Source organism: Coregonus clupeaformis, chromosome 1 (assembly GCF_020615455.1).
Source record: "Coregonus clupeaformis isolate EN_2021a chromosome 1, ASM2061545v1, whole genome shotgun sequence".
In the NCBI taxonomy this organism is placed as follows: domain Eukaryota; kingdom Metazoa; phylum Chordata; class Actinopteri; order Salmoniformes; family Salmonidae; genus Coregonus; species Coregonus clupeaformis.
In genome coordinates this window covers 50,354,019-50,365,481 of record NC_059192.1, presented here as the reverse complement: position 1 = coordinate 50,365,481, position 11,463 = coordinate 50,354,019, and the positions used below count along the sequence as shown (strand labels likewise).

Below are 11,463 nucleotides of genomic sequence, written 5' to 3'. Positions count from 1 at the left end.
CGCCCCTGGGCCCGGATGGGCTGGGCCCAGTTAGGGTGGGCCCAAGCCCACCCACTGGGGAGCCAGGCCCACCCAATCAGATTGGGACATAATTTGTCTTTTTACCTAAACATGCAAACACCATCAAAGAGAATTCATAGCAAGTGGTGCACTGGGTTAGTCAGATTTGATTAAATATAATCGAACAGATGAACAGGAATGACATTCACTCTCACGGGATAGGTTGCCAAAAAGAACTAACTGAAAACCACACCCCCAATAAGCCACAAATATGACTGCATTATGTCACTGTGCTTCTATGGCTATATGCACCATGCCACTGCCTATTTCATTCATTCATCTAGCAACCAAGACAGGTCATAATCCAGTGCCTTTATCACAGTCAACACACCTATATTTGACCTTAAGTTTGCTTGAAATATTGTTAATTTTCTCTCAGCCTCATGGTTAAATGTGTAGAATAGCATGAGGTGAACTATGAAACTGCACATTTTCCTCTCTGACCCATGGCAAAATGTGTAGAATTGCAGAAAATTAGCTTAGCTTTGTGTAAATATGTGCACACGCATTTGTCCACGCGCGCCTCAGCTCTCGGCTGCGAAACTCTGCTGTGAAGTTTGGTCATGTGACCGGCTAGCGAGCCCAGGCGAAACACAGCCAGACGGTTACAGGAGACCGAATGCCAGCTTCATTGAAAAAGCTCTGTTATCGAGAGTAGAGACAGGAGGGACAGACGTTTTCAGTGTGCAGACACACACATAACAACACACAGAAAGCTCTGGGGAACTCGGGGAAAGGGACATTTTCACAGCCTCAAGAACCTCGGTAGGAGAAAGCAGAAGACACATCGTTTGAAAAGATAAATCAAGCGCAGTGGACACGCGGGAGTTGATTATTCATTCCGATAACTTATATAAGGGCAACTTAAAAATAAAAAACTACCTCCGCCGTTTCATATTTTTGTTTTATTTTTCCCTTTATTTACTTTTTTCTTTATTTTATCACCTGTCCTCTGAAGAGCTTACAACCAGACGGAGGAGTAGAATTGCAGTACAGTGCGTAAAGAAATTAAACGCAGCACCAGGAGACAGAACAGCTCACTGCATTTAGCCTACCATCAAGAGACAGTATATATATATTTTTTCCATCCTTGGTTCTGTTTGAGGCTGATAAAAAAAAAAAAAATTGGAATATGGTTGGGGAAATGGAAACCAAGGAGAAACCAAAGCCTACCCCAGACTATCTCATGCAGCTCATGAATGATAAGAAACTGATGAGCAGCCTACCCAACTTCTGCGGAATTTTTAACCACCTCGAACGGCTGCTTGATGAAGGTAAATTTGGGATCAATGTGTGTGAATAGACAAACACCCTAAATTAAGGTAACATTACATATGTGGTAGTTTATGATACAGTATGTGCATGGATCCCACAGACGTATTCTCTCATAGTGAAAGTGCTGCCTCCCTTCCTTTTTACATAGGTCAACGTTGGGAGCATTTGTTGCTTTCTGTGGACTGAAATCATGAGCAATGCAGGCGTGAATGTGTTGTCATCATTGGAAAAAATAATTATATCAATGCATATACAACAGTAGGCTAGTCTACAGTTCTGAATTGTTCCCAATACCCAGGTTTGCATTCGTTTTACGCTAGCCTCCCAAGCTTCAGGCTTTTCACTTGAAGAGCACACCAGTACTTTTATTCTTGCGTGCTTTAATCCCACTCATGTTGACATAAAACATTTGATTAACAGGTGAAACCCTAGCCTACCTAAATAGAAAGAAAGATTAAAATCTGTTTAGTGATTCACGTATTCTTCAGGCAGTTATTTTAGAGTTAACCTAAACTGGACATCGCTTTTGGACTCAAGGTAATATTTCAAGGTAATAAACAATGTATGAGGTGGAGGAAAAAGTCAAACATTTGTCTACATTTGGAAAATAGTTTTTGAAGAAATGTTGAATACTTTGTCCCTACCTACACAGCCAATAGTGTAACCAATTGCACCGTTATCCTCACAGCGCAATGAAGAGTGAAACATTTCTCACTCCGTGCAGCCAAACCGGCTTTAAAAATATATACTATTTTCCCCTGAGAATATTAGTGAAACAATAACGCATGATATTAGGCTACATTTCGTGTTTTTCTTTAAAATGTTGTGTCCTTCAATCATGTCTATTGTAGTTGATATAGATAGGCAATAATGTGTGGGAGTTGGCGTGCTAGAGAGACTGTTGGGGAATTTGGTGGATGAGGCGCCAGGGGGCTCCCACCGGGTTTAGGCTTCATCTTCTTTTATCGTCCATCTCTTTGGGTACCATTTTCCCCTCAACATTCTGCTACCTTTCACTTTTTAAATTGTTTAGGCCTACTAAGCTATTTTATATATATCAGACTTTTGAATGCCTCATTAGAGCCTGTGATGTTTTATTGGAAGTCTCTTTTTGAGATTAGGATAGGGTTTTATGCTTTTCCATTCATCCCAAAGCATTTCATACCCATTCACTATGGCAGCCTGCCTTGCGTTGCCTACATAGGCTATATGCCAGCAATTTCAGAAATGTTTTGGTGAGTTCAAGAGTTCAGTTTTTTGTTAGTGTACATGAGGCTCCAGTGAATTAGTTAATTTAGTTTATTTAGGTTATATCCTACACTACTGGTTGGGGGAAAAGTGACAATTGACTGAGTAATGTCCACAGGTAGAATTGCGCAATGCCTAGACCCTTGACCAATGGTAGTCAACTAGATTCAGCCACAGGACGATTTTTGTCGGGGCGAATGGTCGGGGGGCCAGCAAATAATAATAATAATTTGTACACTGCAAAATTGACCACAACTAAGCCCTCAAAAATATTGTATATGAAAATAACAATAATGTCATACCTTGATTAAATTGAGACACAATCACATCCTTTTATTTTTATTTGTGGGAATATTTGGGGACAGATTTTCATAAATTATATATTTTTTTTGCAGAATTCCTGGTGATTTTACAGTCTTTTTTTACCCAAAACTAAAACGGGGAGCCCAAAAAAATCACTCACGGGACGGTTGTGTGCCCACGGGCCGCCTGTTGCCGACCTCTGCCCTAGATCTATACCTCCGCCTCCTATTTCAGGGGCGCGTTCAGCAGGACACAACGTTTTAGAACGTTCAGATAGAAAGATGAGAGAAACACTTGAGGAATCACGGCTCTATTTGTGGTATTTCTATCTGCAACGTTCCCAATTGTTTTAGTTCTTAACATTACCCAAGTGTTTCTCTCATCTTGTCCTGTGAAGAAAATATTGGTATTTTTAGTGAGAGGTAATGTTTAAGAACGTCTAACCGCCCATGTCAAATCTAATTTACCATGTGTGTGCAAAACAAGTGCTTTCTGTATAGTTTTGATGTTTGTCATGCGGTCAGTGTTATACTGTAGCTGATTCAGGGCTAGGCCGTGAAGGAGGAACACACCCAACATAGCCAAAGTGGAAGTCCCCGCATATTATTGTCAATCTGCCATGTCATATGTTCACAAATCATCATCCTTACCATTCGATTCTCAGCTCAGACGAGAGGCCCCACGTTCTCGAGGGGTCTAACTTGTCTAATGTGCCGGCTAATCACAGACACTCTCGCTCACAAGTTTCTGCTTTTCGTGTTGGTCTTGGTCTGAAGCATCGGTGCTTGATGGAGCTGCAGGCCTGCTGGTGTGAGTGAGGGGCGGGTGAGGGGTGGAGGGTTTGGGTGGTGCTGGAACACAGCTGTGTGTGAAGCAAGACTATCCCTCCGCTTCGCACAGCACTCCCCCCCACCCCACACACACACACACACACACAGTGTGATATTGTGTGATATTACAACTGCTTAAGTACAATAAGGCACACTTAAGACAGTGTTAATGTAAAGCCCCCATGGTACATCAGAGTTCCAATGCCCTATACACTATTCTGAAGAATTCTCTCCTTCACTTCCCCTTTCACTGCATGGCTGTGCTCAATACTAGGCACTAGTGTTGTTGTTTTTAAACAGACTAATTTCAGTATCATTAGAACTGAGAAATCGTGCCTACAGTCTCAGCACTAATTGGATTGCCAATTTACAGAAACTCTTCGTCACTCAGTTGCTGTCAGTTAGTGTCTTCCTGTTAGTCTGTTCTGTATGTGGCTGCTAAGCCAGGTCTGTCTAAGTGCTGTGATGTGATGTACAGACAGCCAGAGAGATCTCTGAGTCAGTGCATGTACGCTTTGGCCAGATAGATGGTGGGTCGAATTGAGACACTGGTTTCACTTCCACTAGCACACTCAGTTCTGACCTCCAATAATACCACAGATGACATGTAGCTGAGATATAGTTGACTCAGCCCCCCCATTCCCCTTAGCTGTGTGTGCGCACGTGTGTGTGTTATTTGATCAATAGGACATTTTGTAAATAATGATTATTCTAATCATCAATCGATTTTGCCTATGTGCCACGTGCATTCACTGTATGCGGACAGGATTACTGAGTGACACCAATCACTGGGCACAGACGTCAATTCAACGTCTATTACACGTTGGTTCAACGGAATTTCATTGAAAAGACATGGAAACAACGTTGATTCAACCAGTGTGTGCCCAGTGGGCAGGGTTACAGTAATAGAGTGGGATCGATTATGTTTGTGTGATCTGGCTACACGTATTCGTCTGAGGTAATGTGTACAATCTGATTGTTATAGGTAGGGTGAATTCACATATACAATATCCTCATTGCACTAGTCTGTAGCTGTGCTTTTCCATTGTCGGTATCTGCCAAGCGACGCTAAATCACTGGCTTTTGCAGACCTCAGCGCTTTCTAAAGGGGGGTTGGAGAGGGCTGGCGTATAAAATATCATCTACAGCTTGTGCTTGGCTGCAACATTGATCATACGTGACGCTCAGAGTCAGTGTTTTCTTCTCCCCTCTGTTGTGATCTGCTGTAGTCTGCAGTGGAGAATGAAAAGAGATAAATGAGTATGGAAACGCAGCCGCATCATTGATGGTGATGGAGGGCTATATCTCATCCCACAGAGGATGCGTTTATAGGAGATGGTTGTCTGATAACCCCAGTGCACCTGTGTGCATCGGCTGTGACTGAGAAGTGATAATAGATTGTGTGTGCATGGGGAGAGTGTGTGTGTGTGTTTGTGTTTTTGGTTTTACTATCCTTGTGGGGACCAGAAGTCCTCAAAAGGATAGTAAAACAAGGAAAATTCAGACAAGTAGGGACATTTCGCCATTCCCCACAAGGAAAAAGGCTATTCTGTGTGCATGTGCGTGCCGTGTGTGTGGGTATGTGTGTGTGTGCATGTGTGTGTGTGTACTTACATCTGTAGCCTTTAACAGCCTCCTGGTGCATCATTTTCTCATTTAGATCTCAAATTTAGATAATTTGATTACGTGTCATAATCAAAGCTATCTATCAGCCAGTGTGAATTTTCTATTAGTTTGTGTTTTTCTCCAGTGACATTCAAGTGTGGCACGGTAACGCATCACTGAACCACCTGGATTATTAATAATACTTGCTAGGTGTGTCCTGGGCAGGCGATTATGGTCAGTATGTCAGTTTCAGTGACATTACTACCGAACCATGTCTAGATGTTCATGATCAGAACGTATCAGTGACCATATGACTCAGGTAAAAGTTGTCCCAGTCATTACTGGGTATGTGAAATGAGCTCCCTTATCTGAGCACTGAGCCCGGCCCTGAGCTGTCATCTTTGAGTGATGTGTCTGCGCAGTGGCCCAGAGCAGACGATACAGCTGCGTACTGATGCGCAGACTGATGCCGCTGTTAGTGCAGATGAATGCTCTCAATGGACAATCAGTGTAGCCAGCCATGCAGGGCTGCTCCGCTCTGTAATAAAGGTGATTCATTGAATCACTGCTATAGGTACTCTGGTAGTCTAGTACTGTATGTATGCCCCAGCCCCAAGGCACACTCAAATGGATGGGAGGAGAGGTTAGTAGAAGAGGGATCTGTGAGAGAGCAAGGCCAAGGCGCTTATGATGAATAACTTTTTTGGTGTGCGTGTGTGTTTCACGCCCCACTGGGTGCCGCTACTGTATGTTTTGTTTAACCAAAAATGAATTGCCCACATTAACTGTATCCAAAGTGTGTGACAACTCATTTATCTTCGTTGAGTTATTAGCTAGCTGTTATAGTATTTTCTATTGAAATAGACCACTAGCACATGAATCGATTCTGGGAAATCACATTGAAGAGTGAACATGTTTTACTAGAGTGACGGTTAACAAGAAACAAGTTTACTTCCCCTGGATAGTTAGTGGTTCACTAGCGTGACAGGAGGAAGACTCTTAACAGGGGTCGTTAAACGCACTCAGCGTCCCAGACAGGCAGGAGCAGACTGCGTCAGGGAATGGTAATCAACACACACAGAGGGATGATTCCAAGGTCTCCTCTTCGCCATTAAAAGGTGGAGTCTCTTAATATCTCGCCATATTGTGACTCTGTGTCTGCCTCTGACTCACTGTCTCTTTCTCTCTTCTATCTCTGTCTCTCTCTCTCTCTCTCTCTCTCTCTCTCTCTCTCTCTCCTCTCTCTCTCTCTCTCTTTCTCTCTCTCTCTCCCCCTCTCTCTCTCTCTCTCTCTCTCTCTCTCTCTCTCTCTCTCTCTCTCTCTCTCTCTATCTCAAGCATCAAGGAGTCCCAGAGAGACCAGAGAATTCTTCCAACTCATCTCACAATTAAACTAAGTGGTCCTATTCATCACATAATTGGAGTAATTAATTAATTTCAGAAGTGAAGTAGGGTTTGGTGGGGGGCTCAAAGTAAATTTATTCAGATCCTGTCCCTGTGTTGTGGAGTAATTGTTCCGTCTCTTACTTACGGCATGCACTGCAGCATTAGGAGGGATGGGGAAAATGGTACCTTAGGGATAAAGATGGTGAAGATTGTGATTTTTGGTTAGTTGATATGGTGTGTTGTTGTGTATGTTGGCGTCATGTTTTGTAGCAACAACAAAAAAGCACATCTTACCCTCTGTATTGAGTCAGTATCAACAGGTTAGAATTACACCTAGAGTATGGTCCTCTGTAGCTCAACTGGTAGAGCACGGCGCTTGAAACGCCAAGGTAGTGGGTTCGAGCCCCGGGACCACCCATACACAAAAATGTATGCATGCATGACTGTAAGTCGCTTTGGATAAAAGCGTCTGCTAAATGGCATATTATTATTATTATTACAACCTGACTGTTGTGGCAGATATACTATGTATGATATTGGCTCATCATAGACAGAGGGCAGGTCCCTACCAGGTCAGTCATGTGAAGTGAAAGAGGCTTTCCCTCATCCCTTTATACCCCTTAGAGTCGATTGACGCACCAGTGCATCAATCTAAGTAACATAATAAAAAATCCCCATCAAAATACATCAGTTTAAGCTAGAGATATCAGTTGGATGCGTCTCAATCCACCGCATCCGGCGATGTCGCACTTCTGCATCTGCGGTGAAAGGTGGCAGTGCTAGAGTGTTTGTCAGACCATGAGACATCCCGGAAATCGGTCGTCTTGCGAAAACGTCTGTAGTGTCCGAACGGTTTGGCCTACAAAACTATTATGCAGTGGCGTGTATTCATGGATACCAAGGTAAGCCAGGCTTCCCCATAAAATTGACCAAGGAAAAATAAATAATAATAATTTATCTCACAGGAGAAAGCATCCGACCGCGCGAAACAGTGCCCCTCTGTCTCTCTACATGTAGGCCATCTATCTGATGCTGTCTGGTCCAAACGAGTATGACATTGTTGCCCCCCGTAGCATTGAAGGCAAGGGAAGCCAGCGAGCATCTGGCCTACCTTGAAAAAAAGTATACGAAATTAGCCAATAAGCGTTGAGCTAAACTGAGCGAGCTCAACTGTGAATGGTCCTGGCGCACCAAAATAAAGTGTCAAGGGAAGCCAGCTTGGATTTGGCGTCACTCCTATCAAATCCCATTGAGAGCATACTTCATTGACAGAAAAACTTGAATTGTTGCATTTCGTTGTGTTGTTGTCCTGCGGTGTCTAGCTAACCAGCTAGCTAAAATTGTCCCATTCCTAAATTAGCCATGGATGGAGATAGGGATTTGGACTTGTGGTTTTACTTAATTCTCCATACTGGCCAATGATTATAACGGCGATTCTGATCCAACCATTAATTCATACGCCAGGGGCCTGAGAGGATGGAAGTTCCATATGTTGCTAGATGTAGAAGGCTAATGTTAACTAGCCAATGTTGCCCATGAATGGAAGTTAGGCTAGCGAGCAAGCATTTTAGCCAGGTAGCGTAGGACAACAAAAAATAAAAGTGTGTACTGTATGACAGAGTGATAGACCATTTCTTCAACATGAAAGAGAGGATGGCGTTGGCATTTCTCTACAAGTAGGGTGAGTCAACATGTTTTTCTACACACACACGCACACAGAAATCAGAACCATGGACAGCCACATCATATTTAGCTTACGTTGATTGGACTAAATTGTTTTTTGTATCTTTTAATTGTCACTGTATTAGACTAAGCAGAGGTGATTTGATGATGTTGAAATGTTGAAGTTGAAATGGTGCTGGAATAGTGGAGGCAGCTCCTGTTTTCTTTGCGTCTTGTGGTAACTCTCTGTGGTTCTAAATCAATAGTTGTTTAGTGGTCCGAAAATGTCGGAAACATTAACTTGCTTGACCATGCTGTAGGTCATGTAACTGTCTGTTACTGTACATACAATATGCATTGTGGACTTCACTGGACAGAGGTTGCTGGGTGGGGGGGTTTCCCCAGTGATTTTAACCACGCACCGCTACTGCTATTATGACCACTCTAGAAAGGGGAGACTCTCACAATGGTGTTCTGCTCTATGACCCCCATAAGTGGCACATGACTCGTCTGAAGGTAACCGGTACTGGTTTTAAAAAAACAAATGGAAGTATGAAGGTAGTTTTGTGCCCCAAAAAAGGTGTTAAATATGTGTAAAAAATATATATACTTCCATTATATATATATATATACACTACCAGTCAAAGGTTTGGACACACCTACTCATTCAAGGGTTGTTCTTTATTTTTACTATTATTTACATTGTAGAATAATAGTGAAGACATCAAAACTATGAAATAACACATATGGAATCATGTAGTAACCAAAAGAAAGATCTAAACATGATCACTCTGCCAACCCATTCCAACCCCCACGCCCCCGTAAGACCTTGGACTAAGATCTATTCACAACAGCCAAAGGTCACTGGGTCAACGTGCTATTAGCTTAGTCATCCCTTCACAAGACTAAACACTCAATCTCACGAGACAATCAATCTCTCTATTCTTTAGAGTAGACTGCGTTGGCTCTACTAGCCGCGCTCTGTATTAAAACGTATCATTATTCCGTTCTCCCTGCGATACCAGCATTATGAGAGAATACATCAGTGTGTACTTCTATAATGTATTCACATTTCTCATTTTAAAAGCACTCTTTGTAATTGAAGCCCCTTTCTACCACAGAACGCTGAGTAAGTAAGGGGGGGGGGGGCATGAAAAAGAGCATGTGAAAAGAATGGATGAAACCTATTTTTTGAAACGTGAAAAAGCTGAAATGCTCAGGCAACATGTGACCTCATTTTTATCAATAGGTTTTGCTCTCACAAGGTTTCTCATTCTCTTGCTGCTTCCCCTCAAATGGATTGAAGCCAGTAAATAAATAATTCCAGAGGAAATGACATCCTGAAGGTTTAGGGGTGATATCTTCATCTGAGAGTCACGTGCGTGAGTAAGTGCTCTTGTTTGCGCTATGGGTCTGCTTTAGCTTATCTCAAATTATGGCTCGCGTCTACCCTTGCTTTTCAAATCAAAGCACATTAGTTAGATTGGACCACCTGTATGGAGACTGCAATGTTAATTACCCTACTGTAATTAATTTCAAAAGCCAATAAAGAATAGCACTCTACCACTGTGAGTGCTTCAAACTTTCAAGACTGTAGGTCTTCTATTTCAGTCTCTTTGAGCACAGGCTATTTTTCTTCCACTTCTCAATACAGAGTTAACGCTTCAACACATTCTGGAATTGTTGCTTGAGGAACCTTAAAGATTGATGTGTTTTCCCTCTGTCAGCAGCTCAAAGTTCAAGGTGTAGTAGGAGTTGGAGATTCCTTTTATAATTGAATCTCACCACTTTCTGAGGTGATTTTCAAATGTTCTGGGCTAGTGCCCAAGTCCACTCTAAAGGACATTCAAAGGTATCCACCTAATGAACCATCTATTAGACTGCCCAGTTGAATGCTGATAAAGAGCATCAAGACTCAGCTGTGAAAAATGATCCTTGACCTCAATTATCTTGGCTCACTAAAGGCTCAAAGGATAGATAGAGTATTCTCTACTCCTCTTTTGAAGGTGGATTATGAGTGTCTTAAGGTTTGGCTGCAAGATGTTAGATTAGTTGAAATACTGTATACCTATCTTTAGTTGAAATATTGAGGTTGAGAAGTGTGAATGATCTCTTTGGATTTGTTAAGCTGAGTTCTCATACTGCTCACAATGTGATTTCTGGTCTGAATTTTTATTTTTGTCCAGATATGCAACACATAGTTTTATTTAGACTCTGAAAGTTTTTTTATTTCTTTCTTAGAGCTAGCTGATAATGTTTGTCGATCATTTTCGGAGTTGGGATCCTCCGTCCGACCTCCTGTCCCCAAGACATGTGATATCTGCAGCCACTCATTCACAAGCATTAAAACATTAACTCCTTAACTGCATGTCTCGTGACAGCACAACCCAATTATGTCAGCCTAAGCCAGAGCATGCAGAACAGCGGAGGAATGTTTAATCAGTATGTTGCTGTGTTTATCCACAAATGAAATCACTGAGCACAGTTTGTATCTCATATATTTGCCTTAGCTGTGTGGCTAAATGTGACCACGGGTCAGCATAACTGCCTACTAATGTTTGCGCAGGCTTCAAGCATAGTTGTAAATTTACCAAATGTGGCCTGTTCAGTATCTCACAGTCTCGCATTTGCTCAGTGTCTTTCTGAGTGTCTTACACTATCTCAATGTCTCTGAGCGTCTCACATTAGCTCAATGTCTCTGAGCGTCTCACATTAGCTCAATGTCTCTGAGCGTCTCACATTAGCTCAATGTCTCTGAGCGTCTCACATTAGCTCAATGTCTCTGAGCGTCTCACATTAGCTCAATGTCTCTGAGCATTTCATATTAGCTCAATGTCTCTGAGCGTCTCACATTAGCTCAATGTCTCTGAGCGTCTCACATTAGCTCAATGTCTCTGAGCGTTTCATATTAGCTCAATGTCTCTGAGCGTCTCACATTAGCTCAATGTCTCTGAGCGTCTCACATTAGCTCAATGTCTCGGAGTGTCTAACATTAGCTCAGTATCTCATAGCATCAGTGTCTCACTCTATCTCAGTGTCTCTCAGTATCTCAAATCAAATCAAAGTTTATTGGTCGCGTACACAGATTTGCAGA

General features: G+C 42.3%; 1 protein-coding gene across 6 annotated transcripts in view; it reads left to right on the top strand.

Annotated features, from left to right (window-relative positions):
* Positions 1-652: 652 nt before the first annotated feature.
* The window catches only part of LOC121569466 (protein quaking), an 82,561-nt gene continuing 71,750 nt past the window's right edge, over positions 653-11,463 (top strand). For 4 of the 6 annotated variants that reach the window (XM_041880464.2, XM_041880491.2, XM_041880456.2 and 1 more), the window contains exon 1: positions 655-1,334. In XM_041880464.2, the coding sequence (XP_041736398.2) occupies positions 1,193-1,334 (142 nt within the window). In that variant the 5' untranslated portion in view covers positions 655-1,192. Of the gene's footprint in view, positions 1,335-11,463 lie in introns of all 6 variants that reach the window. The other 2 variants (XM_041880482.2, XM_041880472.2) reach the window with 2 other exon arrangements.